The following is a 20,314-nucleotide window of genomic DNA, read 5'->3' on the forward strand; positions in this document are numbered from 1 at the left end:
TGCCCTTAGCCACATGAAAACGATGTATGGAAGTATTGAATAATTAAGGAAAACTACGCACGCTCTGGTTGTTTGAAACCGCTGGCCAAGGTACTGAACGTTAATCTTTGAACTTTCTATGAACCCACGTTGCGGTCGACAAACACTCTACATCTTCACCCCGTGCTCTTGTGTCGGGTGGTAGTCTCTTTTGAAAATAATATAGAACCTGTGCGAACTCTCATTTCTAATTCCTGCCATGCGCATCGCTTGGAAGTGGAAAAGATAAGGAACGGGACTAACGGGGGGGCGGAGTGACATCGCTAAAGAGCAAGAACGTGCGATAGTGAGCGGAGGAGGAACAAACTTGCCACAGAGACTATCAAAGCCCGGTTAGTCACTAAAAGAAACACTTCACATGAACGACCAGAAACGATGGACTTCACCGCGGAATTTGAGACAGCAGACCATGGAGAGACACCTAATCCTGACAGTGCTTATGGGTCATCCGTTATGGACACAGACACAGAAGACAATCAGACCCACTCCACAACCCCTTTCACCTACGACGAAGACCTCACGCATAAGGTCAGTAACTGTTATGGATATATTATTTAACCAGTATACAATTTACGTGTATGTTAATATTCATATATAAGTTAATTCTGTGTAATTTAAGTCTAATTTAAGTTTTAGCTGTTGTTAAACAAGGTTGAGAATGAACTCACAACTTCACAAACACCAACTTTCACCTTAGTAGACATATGGGAATGATCTTTTGCATCTCACCAGTAAAGAATAAATAAGGTGGTTTTAATGAATGGCTGTGTGAAGGGATTAATTTGGGATTAATCCTGTTTACCTCCATCTGCCATTTTCCACTCTCAAAGTCCTGACTGGACAGAGCCCTCACAGTAGTCAGCTGGCAGGCTCAGAACCCTGGACAGGAAATGAGGAAGCACCACTCATACACAACTTCACAGTGGTTGCCATTGTGCTGTGCCTTTTTACCAGAACAAAAAGGTGTAGTTCTACCAGGTGGAGCAGATTGCTCATATGTTCCATCTTGTGGGTTGTTTTTTTTTTTTTTTTGGTGGGGGTGGTGGTGTAACTCAGTTACCAGCCCAGATCCTACCACATAGGGGTAAGGAGCCAGCAGTGTTTAGTGCCGGCAAGTGAGAGCATCATACTGTCTTAGGAGCATTATGTTGTGCTTTTGGACGAGAACAGTGACTCATTCACTTTATTCTCAGTTAGATGCAACTTGGCGGTGGTTCAGTGACTCATGCCAGGTGAGATTTTCTTTTAGCCATGTTCACATGAAGGTGACATCTTTTTTTTTTTTTTTCAAACATACACATGCAAACAATCTCATTTGATGTTCACAAATGAAACCCTCTTGTCTAATACATGAAATTTAATTAGTGTGATGGTGTGGTGAGAAGAGCTGAAAAATGAAAATTTGCATTGTCAGGTACAATGAAGATGCCAGCCCAGTGTCCTGATTCTTGATAGTTCAAGCAGATTTTATACTGCATAATGGGTTAGCTGCTGGCACTGCCCCCTAGATGAAGAAAGTTTGAATGTATAGAGGACAGAGAGAGCAGTAAACATTTACTGCAAGCAGAACCTTTAATTTATTGCTGAGCAGAAAGCAAAATGTGCAGAGTCAGTGAAGCCACATTGGTGCTCATCTCAACTATTGCCTGATACTGTGAGGTTATTTAATGAAATATAAATTGCTTGCTTGTTCAAACCACACACAGAACATTGTAGTTGCATTATGTGGTCTTCTAACCTGAGAACTCTTCTGCTTCCTGTTGTAAAATGATCCTGTAAAAGGGGTGGGAATCACATCTCTTATTAATATTACAGTACATATCACAATACTGGGGGTCAATTCAATTGATTTTTAAATGTAATACAAAGAATTGCAATGTGACACGGTTATCACTCCAAATTTGTAGCATGCTAATAGCCACATCCAAGATGTATGAAGTTGTTTAGGTTATTATTGAATTTATGAAAAATATATACACATTTCAGATACACATTTAAAAGTGTACTTTATTTAAGAACAACCATCTTAAATTCCTAAACACCACTTTTCCTTTTCAGTTTGGAATAAAACACAAAAGAAAAAAAAACATGATTATATAGCTCCTCAAAAAGGTAACCCTCTGCCACAAAGGAATCCATCTGCAAAGTGTTTCCTTTTAAACAATTGTTACTTTATTTAATTTTTCCATGTTTAGAAAAAACTGGCCTTTTTTCTATTTCAAGTGCTCTGTATTCACATACTTATAAGACAGCAAAAATGTTACTGTAGCCTTGAGCCTGGACATTTGACAGGAAAGTAGCTCAGTTTGTTGGTAAATCCAAAATATTTTTATGCTCACCTATTTTTCTGAATGCTAAAGTAGGTACTTAAGTCATTTGTACTTGAATAGCATATTGAATAGCATAGCATAACATTCATGTCAGTGATTGTTAATCTTAGCTGGCTTTTGCTCATCAAGTTAAAAAACTAGACATTAACTAGATATATCTGTTACCTGTAGGTAAGTAAAAGGAAAACAATTATGATAACAAAATGAAATCTGATAATTACAGTTTTTACTGTAAAGAATACTTGTTTATTCCAGAACCCTTGATATCTGGTATATAACAATCAGAGTTTTTCCTAAAATGTACCTGCCATCATATCAGCACACAAGCATACTGGAACACAAATCATATCACTTGTGCAGTTCAGAAATTAGTACAATCTAGTATATGATAACATGTGACACAAATACATTTGCAAAATGTGTGGAAATGTAAAATTATTTACTTATACTTGCTAGTTCACACAGTAACTGAATATCCATCAATTGTCAGGACTCAACATCAATGCCTGCATGGCAGCTGACCACTGATTCTTAGCAAGACTGACTTTCCTTTGAGAACTTCCTGACTACTCCAAATAATGCCCAAAACCTGGTTGAGGTTTGGGATGACCAGGTGTTATTCTTACCATGTTGCAGTCCTGACTCAATGTTGCAGCCTTCTCCTGTACCGCATGAGGTACCATTTTTGCTCCAGCAGTCCGTTCAGGTGTTGGTCGAGTCCCTTGTCATTTCTAGCCCTGATCACTGCCACAGTGTCTGGGCATGGCTCCCTGTGCCTGCCTGTAAGTCTGTGCAGCTGAGAGTGAATGTTGTAGCACCACATCTTCAACCTTCCTAAGATTTCCACCATCACTCCACTGCTACCTTCCCTACACAGGCATCTTAATGTCGATGCTGCATTAGGTTCAAAACCCTGACACTAGCTTACAAACCCTGACTGAGTTCTCTGCTAACTGAAGGCGTTTGTCTCAGCTTGCCCAGTCGCCACTCTAGAGACGAAGACAACAAACATCAACTCAAGATTTAGACCTGCTGTCTAAACAGATAGTCATTTGTTGTCTTCAAAGAACGACTGGTGACCCTTCTTTTCAAAAGGCATTCAACAAAACACTATTGAATGTTCTTAAGAAGAAGAAGCAGAAGAACAAGAACAACAACTAACAACTTACAACAACTAACAAAAACAAACAAACAAACAAAATAACAACAACTAACACCTAACAATTAACAATTACAAGTGCTGCCAGTCTTTGCTGACTCATGACTCTGGTAGTGACTTGATGGCATTGTTAGACTTAATCTTTTGTACTGCTGCAAGTCACTCTGGATATTTGTCTCTCCAATAATTGACTCCCCAAAGTCAAGATGATAATGTAAAGTTCTAATTAGTTAATGCTTGTGCATGGATACACTGTGTTGTTGTGATGAAATGATCAGCTCAAGGAACTGTCAGACACTTCCTTTCTTTTTCTGTTATTTCTGTTTTACTTAATCCATTTTAATTCTACATGTATGGGAAGGGTTGATGCACATATTACAGACAGATGAGATCTCTTTATCCATCACAGTGGAGTATTATGTATGCTTTCATATAGGTTTTGCTTTCTCTATGGATCTTCTCAGACACCATGTCTATTGTGCTACTTGTCTGCTTGATTTACATGTAAAACTAAGAAAAGGATATATATGTTCTTACTGTGTATTGCTGGTCTTAACATTTAATGTCTTGTAAAAAGGTTTTGTTGAAAGGAAAAATAAATATAATAATAAAATACAGATTCATCTATAGCTTTTATCAAATTGACCATAGGTTACTTGGTGTCTGCTAGAGCACAACCAAAAAGTTCAAGGCCAAGATGTTCTTTTGCTCTTTTCTACTCTCTCTCAGATTGTGGAATTCATTCAGCAGTCCAGTGATATTTTCATTATAGCATAAGAGTTATTGCAGCTCTATGAACTTAAGGGTGAGGTCACAGGAAGTGGTCTAAAAAAGCATTCATCAAACCACTTTTTACTAAACACTTCTGTTTAGCTTCTGTGTGATTTCTGCAAACAGTGCTATGTTAATGACTCATTAGGTCTGCAGGGATTACACAGGAGACAGATGTACATTAGCTACAATAGAACGACTCCCAGATGTGGAATTTCTATAGGGGGAGGAACATGAGGGCAATGGTTTCCATCAGCTGTTCATGTGAGCCCACTTAAGTTTATGTGATGGAGTGCTAAAATTAAGAAATCTCTGTGCTGGAGGTCTGATGTGCTGCTATGGTAACAGTCGACTTCTCCCTCTCCTCCCCCAGCCAGTGCTTTCTTCCTGCATTCTCTGCCAACTGCTACATGAAAGATAAGGGTTATGAATGGTATCAAAGTTGAATTTGATATAACAAATTAATCGAGTGTGGATGCTGGTGGTTTTGTGGTGGGCTCCTGTGACCACACTGACCTTGGCACCAACTTTATGTGACATAGACAGTGAAGGTGCCTCTGAGGTGCTTAAAAGAACTTGATGTTTTCATATACAGTCGTGACATGCCTGCATCCAGTGTTTACTGCTTTATACTCCCAACCTTGAAGACACTTTCACGACACCACCCCTGATGCTGTCCCTATTTCTAACAGTCCAGCGTGCCACATCAAATATCTGTGAACTGCACCCAGGATAAAATGACACCACCTTGAAAAAAAAGGAAGCGTCACCAGAAACAACATAATCTCTGACGAGAGAGAGAGATAGAGAGAGAGAGAAACTGAAGAAATGTAACTACTCCTCATTGGGGATTAGAGGAGATCTCAGATCTGAGAGCTGAAAGCATCTTGGCTTGTAAGAGAGGAATAAGCATTGTGGAGATGGCAGATAGGCTGCACGTAGCTGAGCTGACTGGCCGGAGGTGATAAATGTCAGTAGAAGATTGTGGTGTGCTCCGGCAGCCCGGCGGCTGTTTGCAGGCGGAATAACCATGGCAACAGAAGCCAGAGCCCACCCACGTAGAGCTTGTGCTTTCCGACGAGCTTAGAACGTGACCTGGTGTGATAGGGAGTGATACTTATCTGAGGTGCCCGTGCCATGAGAGAGACAGACAGACAGAGAGAGAGAGAATAAAATAGAAAGAACATTTGTTTAACAAATGTGAGCTATGGAACATGACACAAAACTCAGAATTTATTATGCCCATTCTGTTTATGATGTGTTCCACAAGGAAATCAGCTTGTAATTTTTGCTCTATATCAAGTGACAAGCTGATGATTCTGACTTTAACAAATTTGTTGATGACATCCTGAGATCTCATTCCTTTCATTACAAGTCTCAGAGAACAACCCTCTGTACAGTTCCAGCAGATGGCTGCAGGCTACCACCTTTGCCTCACAAAAAATCTATAATTTGATTTTTATTTTGCAAGCACCTAATGTTAGCCAAGAATTAAGCATTACTAACACAAAGACCTTTATGTCAAAATCAACCCTATTACCATTCATCTCTGTCCATATACTATTGTCCATCTGATTGGATGATTTTTGTTTGGCACAGACCATATTAGTTGGAGACAGTGGAGTTGGGAAGACTTCGCTGCTGGTGCAGTTTGACCAGGGCAAATTCATTCCTGGTTCCTTCTCTGCTACAGTTGGCATCGGCTTCACAGTGAGTATCCATCCTAGCACTGCAGCATTGTGACCTCAGAGTCAAGCACCACTAGGTGTCATAACTTCACACTATGGGGCATGAGCTCTATCATGGATAAGATGAAAACTCCCTTTGGCTCTTACTACTGGGTTTATTTGTATTTGTTCGTTAAGTGGAGAATTTAGGTGGCTATGTAATGCCAAAGAGCTGCCACCTAAACTAAATTCTATGGTGTGTAATCACTTTGCAGAAAACTACAATAAGATTCAGAATAATGCCTACAGTGATTGCCTTCTGTTAGCATTGGCTTGAAAACATTCTGATGATTTGCCAGATAGTGATAATACTGAGAAAGAGGCACCATTTAGTGATGGGGCTTTTATTGTCGCTTTAAGTGCCAGTCATTGTCTATTTATATTCCTAACACTAACTGACCTGGGGCGGGGTGGGGGATGAGGTAAAGCAGGGTGTCTGATTATGATAATAGGATAAATGATAAGGCTACTACTGAATGATTATAATTGCAGAAGCAGATATCTGCGCTCAGCTGGATCACACGATTGTTGTTTTGGATCTTGCGTTGTGGGGACTCGGGTGACGCCCACATTTTTTAAGGTGGAGGATAATTCCCTCAGCAGAAATGGCAGGATAAATGGGTTTTGTAATCATAACTTGCCTAATTTGTTTAATATCTTTGTAAACTTTTTGTCAGTAATTTTATAAACCGGCTGCTTTAGTAATAACACTCTCTGGTGATAAACAGTAGGCTATACCGATAACTGTCTAGAGAGCTGGATTAATATTCATGTCCGCAAACATCTTAAGGTTTGAATGGTGAGTTAATTTGCTGTGTGAAAATATGAAAACCATCAAGAAAGAGGACGGGGACAACATACCCTCTCAGTTCGCATACACAGATATTCTGGAAGCAAGAAGGCGAATAAGGCAGTGTAGACTGAAGCGTGCCTGCAGCCAAATATGATGTGATCTTCTTAAAGGCACCGATCAGATTTATAAAAGATATAGCAAAATTACCGAACTGGGCCTGGTTTCCCAAAAGGATCGTAGTGTTAAGATCACCTTAGATGGGAGACAGTGTGCTCATTGTAATACTTGCACTACCACTTAAACATGATCATTGTGTTACGATGCTTTTGGGAAACCCAGACCTGGTCGATGTTCTTACATGAATACAGATTTTGGAAGCAGCTACAAAATCAAAGCAACAATGTGTGACACTGAGTCAGGCGAATATTATTTAAGATTATAATGAAATTCATATCTGCCTGGATGGGTTTGGCATGCATAGTTCAAATTCTTGGACAGAAGGGGGAGACAAACTCTTAGTAAATCATGGCTGATATGGACGTGTTCTGAACAGTAGTGGTAGTTTTATAGACTTTAAAAAAAATTAAGTAACTTTTTACTAGGCCTATCCTGTCGGTGAACATAAAAGGTAATGTTTTAGGACACAGTTCTTATTTCCTCCCTCCAAAGAAAGACCAACAATAATCTGTATACCTGCATCTGCCTGTATGGTTGTATATAATTCAGCATGCTGAACACCAAACAGTTTTCTTTACAAATTAATCAAAGGATGATATATAGCTGCAGAATGTTTCCGGATTTGACGTTCTCTTCTGGTACGCGTCGCGTTTCATGTAAGCGTTTCCCGGTTCGTTTGACATTTTTCATTTGACGAACTCCTCCTTCTCTTCAATCAGTGACTAGCACGCCACCTGTCGTGTCTGACTCAAGCAAGTGCCTGTTGCTTGCGAGGCTGCTGTTTGCTTTGGATCCATAATGAGAGCGCAATTCTGCTCTGATAATGGTTATCTATGAAACTAAATGGTAACAGCGTTGTTTACTGCTTTAACGCCGGAGTGATGGGGTGGAATCGCGACCCGGTGGATTGGAGAAGTGCCTGTGCATTTTTGTTTATGGTCGTCTACAGGAGGGTTTAATTTTTCATTCTCAAGTGACGGATGTCTGTCGAAGTTTGAAACTAGACACATGCTATTGTCCTCGTTAGGGCTGCTGTTTACTTGAACCGGGCTCTTGGGTAATTTAGCAGCAGTATGTAATCGCTGATGGGGACATTGTATGTGGCAGCTGGAATTCAGTCATCGTTGTCTTGGGGGGAAAAATACTGAACATATATACAGATCTACATTCTTGATAGTTATTTTTATCAACAATGTCTATTAAAAAGGTGTCATTGACGGATAATGAGGGAAAAAATGGAACGTCAAGAAATGTGCTCGAAAGATGTGCTTCAGTTAATGAATATTTTGACATTTCTTTCAAGGTATGTATGTAGATTATTATTATTATTATCATCATCATTTTGTGCGCTTTTTAAAGAAACATTTTTGTAAATCGTGGTTAGCCAGCTTTAGCGCTGAGATATCTATGCAAGGATCATCGCACACTTTTTAGATATCATACATTATCAATCATACTCAGATTTACAACTTGTATAAGTTGTATAGATATCGACGCAAGGATTGCTTGTGACAAAAGTTCACTATCTATTGAAACAACACGTTTTTCCTTAGTTTATGTTGCATCAGATCTTATTTGATTTTGACCGCAACTTTTTATTTCACGGCGAGAACATTTTACTGAGGACGGGATACCTTGATGTTACCTCTGAAGCAGTCTGTAACGAGTTACAGCGGCAGACATGCTAAATCGCTTTTTGGAGAAAATACATTTTGTCATATGTGGACTTTTTGTGGACATTTGTAGATGTGCAGATCAGATTCCTCTAAAACGACACTGCTGGATTGCAATGGTCAAAATTGATATCTGAGCCTAAACGCGCACCAGAACTAATATGCAAAACTACTATCTAATCAAAACGTGCACTGTGAAATGCAGTTTTGCCACTGGAAATTCCGGTAGATTAATCACTGTCTCCTATGACCTACAACCGAACGTGCGTGATGTCTTAGATTTAGTTTATAGTAAACTCGATGTAAAGGGATGTGTAATGCACTTTATGGAGGAATTAAATGAATGTAGAGCTAACGATTTTCTCTGACCCTGACACGTGTAGGTAATGCTGCTGGGAGACTCGGCTGTAGGGAAGACATGCATCCTGGTGCGCTTTAAAGACGGTGCCTTTCTGGGAGGCAACTTCATTGCCACCGTGGGAATAGACTTTAGGGTGAGCAAGAAGTAGACAGAGCCAGTGTTTGACCACACACTGTGCCCTTGATATATGCGCACACACACAAACACACACATTCAGTGTGTTATTGGGCAAGTGACTATGCTGGAGCTCTGTAACTGTTGCACTCTTGCAGGGGTCTCTGGTCTGATGGTATTCTTGTTGCATTTTATTTGGACTGTGAGTCTCTGCTTCTCACAAATGTGGGATCAGCTTGTGCAGAGAGCACAAAATGTCTGGCAAATGTATTAAATACATGGCCACTTAAAACTCCATGAGTGGTAATATAAAAGGTTTTCCTAAAACCAACTCACATTTCAGTCTAAACCATCATTTCAGTCTAAATCATCAGTGTGTCCCAGGGCACCTGTCCCAGGGCACCTGTCCCAGGGCACCTGTCCCAGGGCACCTGTCCCAGGGCACCTGTCCCAGGGCACCTGTCCCAGGGAAGAGTCTCTGAAAGCATGCAGCTCTCACATTAAATTCCCTTATTTTTGACAGGATTGTCAATTAGACTATGGTTTTGAACAGATATATATGGATATATATATATATATGGATGGTATCTTTTTATGCACTTCGTTCTTCTAAGATTGATCTAGCAGTGTTCAGATGAGCAGTTATGCTTTGTGGATCAGTTACTATTCTGATGATTGAAGACTTTCAAGTGAAGTCAAGTAGATATTTAATGTCATCACTGCCAGATACAATGTGTAGTACACACTGATGCACTACATGCATACAGGTGTGATTTACACAGTGCTGACAAGACACAAAGAGTGTAGCAGGAATAGGAAGCAGGAGAAGGGTGTAAATGCAAATCTGTGGTTACTAAATAAGGAGGTGGGGGAGTGTGGCAGTAGAGCGTAAATACTCCAACTGCAAATAAAGCATTGAACATGGCAATTGCATAACATGACAATAGGACCTTACAGTAAACACAAGGTCTACAGCTGCGACATGAGAGAGATAAAGTGGCAGTACAGAAATGATGGTAAACCTGAGAAGAATTACATTTAAACATGACCGTGCATGACTGGTATTGTGAATCAGATTGATGACTGTGTTTTTCTGTTGTAAAGATTAATTTTGTGATAGAGCAGTGGGGAACAGTTGGACAGGTAGAACAGAGATTGAAGTGGCCTAGCAGGAGAAGATGGAGGAAGGGGATTAGTTTCATATCTCACAACAAATGAAAATCATATTGTAACCTTGATGTTACATTTGATGTCATAGCAGTGGTTCATTTGTATTTCACTAACTGAAACACTGAAATATATTTTGTTTTTATCGCATCACTATAATTTGTTCATGTAATGCATTTTAAAAAAAGTATATTAGATGTTCATGTTTATTTTGTTTTACTAAACAATTAACACCATATAGTGTTGGTTCTATGGAAAATGGCATATTTTCCTAGTGAACATTTAGCTACTGTCTCCCTGCAGCCAGGCTTATAGTGGAATATCCATTTTAATTGATAGCATGTCCCATCGTGGCTCTGCTGTTATGCTAAAATCTAATCCCAATATTTCAATTTTTCCCTTATTTAAAGAGATTGTTGTTAGCATGGGAGTAGCCATGGAAATGTATTTCAGTAGTTGGAGGTTTCTCATAGGAAGTTCCACAGGTTGCACTGGACACACTAAACACATCTAGATCATCTGGGATGGTATAAATAAACATGATTGGTTCTATGTAATGTTCCCAGACTTCATCTACAAAGTAGGTCTACTAGTTTATCATCCTGTTTGCAGAATGCGGAGGCAGTTGGGCTGGGGTTTTTTTTTGTTTGTTTTTTTTAACTGCTAATGGTTGAATGGCAAAGCAGCAGTGGTGCACTGGAACATGGCAGAACTATTTTGGGAGCACTTCCTTGTAGCAGTTACTCAGCATGTGGGTGTGTGGGAGGTGGGAGAGCAGGGCCGTCTGATGCACCATCATTGGTGGGGGAAAAAAAGGAAATCCATTACAACTAATTGATAGGCTGGAACAGATCTTGAGCAGAAAGGTGTACATTTTAGAAAATATTCTCATTAACAGTGTAGGAAGTAGGATTTACCTTTAATGTCTGGTGAAATGTTAAGAAGAATTAATGTGATGAAGCCTCACTCTGATGTGTGCTAGAGATATAGGCAGCAATGGAAGTTCTGATGCTCCTCATTTCAGTGTCATAATAACCTGTGTGGCCAGTCATGTGGCTAGTTGCCAGGCAGTAATATGCAAAACATGGCTCTAATTCAAACAGCAGCAGCAGCAACAACATCAAAACCCCCAACTTACTGGGCATTTAAAATGAGGGTTGGGCAAGTATTTCTCTACTGCCTTGAGAACAGTTTTACAATTTCTGTAATAACTAGAATATGGTTATAATGGTTATAATTTTGGTTGGAGGAACAGGTCTGAACTCTGTGTTAAAGAAACACGGGACCCGGGCCCTGCCAGGGATGGTTGCAAAAGAAACCTCCTCCTACTCATTTGTCTTCCGCTTCTTCCTCTTCTGTGGTTTAATGGTGGGTTGCAAACAACCACCAAGCCTTTGGACAAATTGCATCATGGTTTTGATTAGTTGTGAGGAGCAAAGAGCAGTAGTCTACATTTGTTTCAGCTGGCATACATAGTTGGCTCACTAGCAAAGCTGCTGACCAATGTTACAGTTAACAAACATGTTAGTTAAGAACATGTGAAAGAGATGTGACTAACTCTATGTATAACTGCAATATTTCATCTTCTCAGGTGTCTTTGTCTACTTGTATCAAAACTAAATGTTTTGAGTCATGTCTACTGACTGGATTTATATTGGACTTAAACATTGTAGCTATCTCCAAGCATGCAAAGTTTCCTTAAAATGGAACTTTGCATAAAGCTTCCAGCATCCAGGCCTCAGCGCAGCCTGAACAGACCCACCTTTCATTCTCAAGTAGAAGTCTACATTCCTAATAAATTCTTCAGGAAATCTATCAATATTTCCTTCAATAAATATGTAAATATATCTTTGATAAATCCATCAAATAATCATTAAATAAATGGTTCAAGAAATTCTTATAAATCTAAATAATGCATTGATGGACTTATATTGAAGTATATCTTGATTGATTCCATAGCAGAAATATTTAATAATTTGTCATTTTTTGCCCTCCATGCACATCAACCTTCTGAACCTTCATCCTACAACCTCATTACTGAAAGAAATAACATGCACACATACACACATGCATATATTCAAAACCAATTTCAATTGTGCTATGTGATGTCCTTCCCCTGGAATCCAGGGCAATGTAATTTGCTACATTTCCATGGAATTCAATATGATGTGTGATGTGTTGTTTTAGATGGTTGTGCTGCATGACTGGCAATTTAGACCTGGATGACATGGTTCACGTCTCGCTGGCTAAATATGCACACTCCTCGGCCTCTCTGACTTGTGTTGCAGCAGAGATCGGACTCATATTCGGGCAGGTCCATCCGTAGTTAAGCTTGGCTGGACAATTTAAATTGTAGATTGCACTTTAAATTTAACTTAAATATGATCAAAAGAAAACTGGTTGTGCAAAATTAACAATCTAGCATTTTAGAACACTAATAAAATGTTTTGGATTTTGAGACAGGTAATTTTATTGTTGGCAGGTTGTGATTTTAAAATGGACTCTCTGGGTGTATGAATGTCCACCGGACCTCAGCTTTAAGTCCATGTTTTGACATTAGGCAGTAATTTAATCATTTCTGAGTGAAGCGTGGTCCTAACAGGTGTCTTGGTTATATGCTGTCCAGTTTATATTAAAAATCCACGTTGACCTTTCAGTTTGTTTGACAGTAAAGATTAAGAAGGGAGACTGGTCAGCCTTCCTGTGCAAGAAAAGTAGTAAAGTGTGAGCAGTAAACTAGTGTGTGAGTGCAGTACAGAGTTAGAGACACGATTGAGAGCATGATTACAGTGCATGTTCCCCTGCCTATAAAAGGATAGTTTACAGTTTACAACTCTACATGATTGTCACACCAGAAACCTCATGGAACCAATTTTCTTTCAGTTGTTTGGAATTGCATTTAGACAGATTCTAAATAACCATTTCTCATCTGTTGCTATGCCATGGAATTTGTGCTAGCTGTCCTCCAATGTCTCATTAATGGTCAGTTTCTGTGCATGAGACCAGTGTTGGCTGGATATTTTTGGTTTGTAGGCCACACACTGACACTTCAGCAGCACCACTGTGTCTGATACACTCACATGAGCACAGCACCCACTGACAATCTACCACCACATTAGTGTCACTGCTGTGTTGCCACACAAATAACATCCTGTCAGCAGTGGGCCTATAGTCATTTACTGACCAGTGATGAATGAAGGAAAAGATGGCTGACAATTTTCGCATGCATAGTGTTAGGAGACTTGCACAAGGACTGTTATTGGTATATCATAGAGCACTTGCCCAGATGGGGTTTGAACCCCAGAGGAGAGGCAGCATTGCTACCCACTACACTATACCAATCAGGCACAAGTATAAAATAAGTGCATCACCCACTTTTGGTGAGTACCACATCCTGCTAGCAAGCGGTCTCATTGTGGTTTTAGATGCCATGCAATTAAGAACTTCCTTTTTATTTTCGTTTTTCAAAAAGAAAATTTGTTTTATAAAAGTCATAGCTGACTGAGTAGGAGTTATACTAAGCAGTTTTTTTAATCACATGACAATAGAGCCAATTTAGGAGGATCAAGACTGCACAGATATCCTCCAATAGACTGTCATGCACTGGTGAGCATTTCAAACCGTTCTGAAGAGAACACCAAGTTTTTAACCCGCTCTAAACAATGCACCCTTCCTATGTGAACAAACAATTTTTACTCTGAACAACATTTAGACAGAGATAACATATGGCTCATCTGGAATAGAAGCCTCTCCCTGGATTTATCACACTTACCATTTGAGGTCCGTGTTGTGTATTTTTTGCAGTATCACCATGTCTCAGTTGAGATGCACTGGCTATCTCTACTGTGCAGCAGGGCAAATCAAGGAAGTTGGTTGATACTTTGATGAAGTGAGTGAACTTGTTTTGTAGTTTGTATCACCTTACTGAATCTGCATGGTGACAAGACACTCATGGTTTTACTTTGATCATTACCACTAACAGTGTATCTCTGGTAGGGGCTGTAACATCTCGTGGCTGTTGAAGTGTTTTTGTCAAGATCACTGGGCTGTTTGGCAGTAATGTGTGAAATGATTTATTAAGTGTCATGTTTTCAGGGCAGATGGTGTAATTTTGAAACATTTTGTTCACAAAAGCATGCCACATACTAACCAGACATGTCACCAGGAAATTAAAAGGGAGCTGGTCCGTTATTTCTGATGGCCATCTTCTCCCCTGTGTAATTAAGTCTGATCAGAGAGCAGCACTTTATATGGTTCAAACTTTGGCAGGAATAAACTGGTGAGTGCATGCGTGCACGTGCGTACGTGCGTGCCTGCGTGCGTGCCTTCCCTACGTAATAAACTGTTAAAGGTTTTGCATACTTGTGAATGCAAAATAGCCAAACAGGAGCCTTACATTGTGCTTGAACAAAGCTGTGTCCAGTTTCTTTTCATTAATGTTTTCATGCATCTCCTCTTTCTTGGTTTCTCAGAACAAGGTGGTAACAGTGGATAACATGAAGGTCAAACTGCAGGTCAGTGATGCCCCTTTCTCCATTATTCGCACTGTACTACACATACCCATTAACTCTAATTACTGATTTCTTGCAACTCCATATACCACACGATGAGAGAAGCCTGTTTAGTGTCTTAAGGTTTTTTTGTTTTGAAAGAAGGGAATGACTTTTTCAGACAGCTCTCTATAAACGCTCACCACAATCTCTATAATGCTCACCAGATTTGCTAGTTATTTCATTCTAAGGGAGCCCAGTTGTGACGGCCGGGACGATGTACTAATTCTGTGTACTGGATTCTCATTCTTAAACCTGTCCACAGCTGTATAGTCTGTTCCTCAGGATGTCTACCTTCAGGTTATTAGTGTGAATTGGCAGTTATATAACATTGGCTATCTTTGGCATAGTGTGAAGGGTGGTTTCACAATTTCAGTCAACCTTTTCTCTCTCCTTTTTTATGAAATCTCTACAGAGCCAAAGCAACATGCCAAGTATATCTCATAGTTTATATATAGGCTTTTCTGCCCATTCATATTCCAAAGATGTTGATCTGCATAATTACATGACATAAGGATTAAATTGCACTTTCAATATACTGTATATTTAAAGAGTTTCTTATTGACATCAAAGAAATATTTTTTTTCTCATTCATGCTGTCTCTTACAGATTTGGGATACGGCAGGTCAGGAGAGGTTTCGCAGTGTCACTCATGCATACTACCGAGATGCACAGGGTAACCACACGATGGCTCATCTCTGATATTTAAAAATCTCTTTTGGGAGGTGGGATGCTCTCACTGTATTTTGTTACCAGTGATGGATTATTAGAGTGCTAAAATGAAATGATTGAAAGGTATGGTTTGAGGTATTTGTGGTGAATTTGCTTCTCTCGTACCTTTTAGCTCTCCTGCTTCTGTATGACATCACAAGAAAGTCGTCCTTTGATAACATCAGGGTAAGGCTGGCACGCACTACTTTTCTGCCTATGTTTTGTTTGAGTGAAAAGCAATGTTCTTTTCCCAAGCACCAATCAACTGATCTGTGACAAGCATTCATTTTCAAATGGCAACTCTTTTTCTTATTTCAGTGCTCTCATGTCATCTCTTTTTCATCTGTCACCATGCAGGCTTGGCTGACTGAAATTCATGAGTATGCACAGAAGGATGTGGTCATCATGTTGCTTGGCAACAAGGTAAGTGGGACTTCCTGGGAGGAGTAAAGACAGAGATCAGCAATCCCCTGAAATTTAAAGACCTACAAACAATTATAAGTGGACCCACATTAAACATGCTTAAAATATGTAATTATGACTCAAACGCCAATTCGAAAGGGATTTAATGTCAATAGTTAAAAAAGCCAATGGAAGCAGCTACCAAGACACTGAACTGAATCTACACACTTTTAGTGAAATATTAAGATACCTTAATTACCATTTATTTCCATACAGGCCTTTTAATTGTATAGTTCATGAAACTTGAGCCTTGCTCAAAGAATAGACTTAATTTTTCAGATGGCTAATTTGTCTGGACTGTGCAGTATAGACTCATGAAAGTCTAAAATGCAATTACAAAGACCTTTCTCCATGCATTTTACTTTTGAATCAGAGGTTCTAAGGACTTTGCGTTGCAGCTGTTTGCTTGTGATAATGGGAGCTGTCAACATGTTTAATCCATAAATTCTTAATGACATTTTGGTGTTCACATAAATACAGCATTTTTTTTCTCTACTGCATGATTTAAGAAAGAACGCCTTTGGAAAAAACATATATGCAGTCAAATCAAACTAAGTGGTTTTTTTTTTCTTTCATTAATTATTTGAATGTAAAAGCAGGTCATGGATTGTTTCCACATTGCTTCCTTTTAATTAGAATTATATTTGAACAATGAGTTGAGAATTTTTACTTCTGCTTTTTTATAACTGTAATTACGAGGGTGTTGCCTCCTATTAGTGCATTTTACGGCAACAGTGCCCCCTAACGGGGAAATGTGTAGAAAAGTAAGACATGCTAAGCGTCAGTTTCACTTCACTAGTGTTTCTAGTATATCTGTTGCCTGTAAACAGATGTTGGATCCAGAGAAAATCAAGTTGTAGTTTTGGCTATATGTGTGTCCGTGGTAGATTGTAGATAAATGTAAAGGTTCATTGGCTGTGACCTGTAAAGCAGTAACAGAGGGTCTGTGCCAACATGACCTAGCAATCAGAAATGTTGCATTTATATACAGTAGTTCTGTAATGGTGTGTAAAACTGACATTATCCAGTATATCTGCAGTAGCACTATGGTACCATCTTACCTCCCAGTTTGTAATGGTGATAGCAGTGTTCAACAATTCTAAGATTGTTTATAAAACAGAATTATTTGGTAGTATTTGAATTATTGGACTCATGGAAATGTAACTGCTGGGATAATCTGTTTACTTCCCTGGGAACAGCACACTGAATATTGCAAAATTCCACAGAAATTAAAAGTTACAGCTGCACAATATGTTGTTTGCAATATGCAAATGAGCCATCTAAGAAATCACAGCCTGTTTTTTTTTAAAGTGCTAAGACTACCTTGACCAATTTAACACATTCCAAATAAGTGATTTGTGGGTGTTTTAGATGAATCATGGCATTTGCATGATCCAAACAAACAAATGCTTTTCATAAAAAGACAGAGAGATGTAATTTCTGCTACATGTGTGTCCACGTTTGATAGACCTATAGAAGAGTCTGCTGATGAATATAAAGCAAAGCTTTAAATTCAGTGTAAGGGTTCACCATGTGTGTTAATATATAAGGCCTATCACAAACAGAAGATGAAAAATTATCATCACAGTATAGTTTTTTTTCTACACCATGCAGCCCTAATGCCAATTTATTAATGTTATTAACTGAGCAGAGAACATATTTGAGCAGTGTTTTGTAATAAAAAAAGGAAGATACAACCTCGATACTGGCACAATTTGACATACATTATTTTGGTTTCCAGTTTCCAGAGTTTCCAGCTAACTTGGACTGGCACTTTTTTCCCATCAGTCTTAAACAGACATGTACTGAAATTCTGATGAATTTCATCATGTTTAGTCATGATTGAATTAGTAGTATTCAGTGTTTTTTCACGTGTTTGGATACTGACTTCTATGATTGGTAACTGATTACCTAGAACAGTGGACAGTATCCCTGTTCCTAGAGATTTATCTTTCTAAAGAATTTAGTCTCAATGCTTATTTAATACAACTGAACATCCTAATCACCTCTTGTTGGATCCAGCCAAGAACTAAATTTCAAGATATAGATCTTTAGGATGAGGGTTGGTGACCACTGAATTATCAATGCAGAGGATTTGTAGTAACCTCAGAATAACCGTCAATACCTGCGCTCCTACAGTCAGACATGGCAGCTGAGCGAGTCATCAAGCATGAAGACGGACAGAAGCTGGCTAAGGTAGGCTGTCCTGAGGGCCTTCATGTTTCCGTATACCTTTAGAAACTACAACTACTAAGAGATACTGTTCAAAGACTAATACTGTTTACTGTCTTTGCTATACACAATCCATGTTTTCCTGTTATTTTTGAACAAGGAATATGGAGTTCCATTCATGGAGACAAGTGCCAAGACTGGTGTGAATGTAGAACTCGCTTTCCATGCTATAGCACGGTACATTGCTCCATTTACAGACCACTAAGTTTGCTTTTGTTGTTGTTTTTGTAATTGTAAAATATTTAGCTAGTTATTGAAGTTTCCTATAGTTTTAGCATTACTAACTTTATCAAACAAATACATTTTTTCCTCATATTTTGCAGAGTTTACATGTAAAATTCACTTTTATTTTTAAATGTCATTAATTTTTAACATTTAAGTGGAAAAAAATGCTGAAATGTTAATTGAACATGTGCAGTTTTATGCGATTTCAAGTTGTTTATCCTTTCCTGCTTATCTGCATTTCTAATGCAGAGAGCTGAAGCACAGAGCAGCAGAGCAGCCTCATGAACCCAAGTTCCAGATTCATGATTACATTGAGTCCCAGAAGGAGAAGTCCACTTGCTGCGGTGGACTCATGTGACCACTCTCATCTAAACACACACACACACACACACACACACACACACACACACACACACACACACACACACACACCCCACACCAAGACCAAAAGGAAGTTTCAGAGTGGCACCAACAAAGGAATGAGTGAATGGAAGCACTGATGACAATAGAAAAGCGGAAGTAAATTTAGATTGGTGCAGACGTTTTGAAATCTGTGTTTGTTGCTTGTATCTGACATTAAACTCATCTCCCCTTTACTGTCTGGTACATATTTTTATAAACTGTCTTTCTTCTCTGCCTGTAATGTAAGGTAAAGGAGTTTATTCTGGATGAGCAAGAAGAGTAACTTTTTATTTTTGGTTTAGGACCTGAAGCAAGCAGAATCTCTGAAATATGCTGTTAATTAGTTAATTTGTGAGGATACCATGATTTACAATCATGATGTGTTAAAGGTATCAGTACTGGAGTCCTACATGTTGTTTCTAATTTTCAACCACTAATATAGAAAACCCATGATTGACTAATTTTGTACATTGGAGTCTGCGAAACCATGAACTTTTATACCATTTTAACTGTACTCTCAAATGTTACTGTATTTATTTTCTCTTGGCATGTATAAATGACTTTTCAGGAAACCTTTCATAGACACCAGATGTGTGTATTGTCATGTTTTGCTCATAATTGTAACTCAATCAAATCTGTATGACCATCTGCTTTGTATATTGGATTTGTGAAGAATGATCTGAATATTATCAGCTTTTGTTAATGAATTGCATTTTGAAAAATATTTTTAGATTACTGCCACAGGTCTAATTCAGTTGTTACTGGTTAGCTTTTGATGTTACACTGATAACTTTCTGTTTCAGAGATCACAAAGTGCCAAGACAAAGTGCTTTGTAACTGTATACATAATGTATAAATCTATTTTGTAATGTAGAGGATTATTGTTTGTGTTACTTCTTGTTATATTCTGTTTTATGAGTGTTGATCTTTATTGTCCAACTAGTATTACCCCATAAGGAACATTATGTTATACAAAATCTTGCTACACTAAGTGTTTTGTGTGGTTACACCATACCTGAGCCTCTCCATCTGACACGGGGCAGTCAATACAAATTCCACAGTTCTGGAGCTGATGTCATGCTACGATTATCACAATTTGCACAAAACATTAAAAAAAAAAAAAAAAGCCTACCTGTATAAAACTAGTAAATTTGGAGTGAAACATTGGTAGCTATAAGGAAAGCATAGATTCTGTATTTTATTTGGAGGATGAGCATTCATAATCTGCAGATTCTGACACAAACAGAAAGTTGCTCATATATGGAAGATAATGGGGATCCAAATAAAGAATGAAAAATAAAGTATATAATGGTTGCTCATTTTACCAACCATCATCAGGCTGGGTGATTGTGTATAATTTAAGGATTAATAAGGACATCTCTGCTTACAGGCACAGAAAGGCCAGAAGTCATGATGAAACA

At 38.7% G+C, this 20,314-nt stretch overlaps 2 protein-coding genes across 7 annotated transcripts in view; both read left to right on the top strand.

Annotated features, from left to right (window-relative positions):
- The first annotated feature begins 262 nt into the window (after positions 1–262).
- Positions 263–18,930, top strand: LOC113575187 (ras-related protein Rab-37). 4 transcript variants are annotated; one of them, XM_081711058.1, is made up of 10 exons: positions 270–567; positions 5,899–6,009; positions 9,053–9,163; positions 14,784–14,825; positions 15,471–15,537; positions 15,706–15,758; positions 15,930–15,995; positions 18,174–18,230; positions 18,367–18,443; positions 18,741–18,930. In XM_081711058.1, the coding sequence occupies exons 1-10, from the start codon at positions 415–417 to the stop codon at positions 18,847–18,849; spliced, it is 846 nt and encodes a 281-aa protein (XP_081567184.1). In that variant the 5' UTR covers positions 270–414; the 3' UTR covers positions 18,850–18,930. The 4 variants fall into 4 exon arrangements, with proteins under 4 accessions (XP_026862345.1, XP_081567184.1, XP_026862347.1 ...); XM_027006544.3 differs by lacking the exon at positions 9,053–9,163 and having other exon boundaries at positions 263–567; XM_027006546.3 differs by lacking the exons at positions 270–567; positions 5,899–6,009 and adding an exon at positions 7,707–8,299.
- Positions 18,931–19,375: 445 nt separating this feature from the next.
- LOC145643301 (uncharacterized) overlaps positions 19,376–20,314 on the top strand; it is a 10,243-nt gene continuing 9,304 nt past the window's right edge. For all 3 annotated transcript variants that reach the window (XR_014122760.1, XM_081711060.1, XM_081711061.1), the window contains exon 1: positions 19,376–20,314. This exon is cut by the window's right edge. The gene's annotated coding sequence lies outside the window, so the exon portion shown is untranslated.

Source organism: Electrophorus electricus, chromosome 3, assembly GCF_041902795.1.
Source record: "Electrophorus electricus isolate QZ-2024a chromosome 3, ASM4190279v1, whole genome shotgun sequence".
Taxonomy (NCBI): Eukaryota; Metazoa; Chordata; class Actinopteri; order Gymnotiformes; family Gymnotidae; genus Electrophorus; species Electrophorus electricus.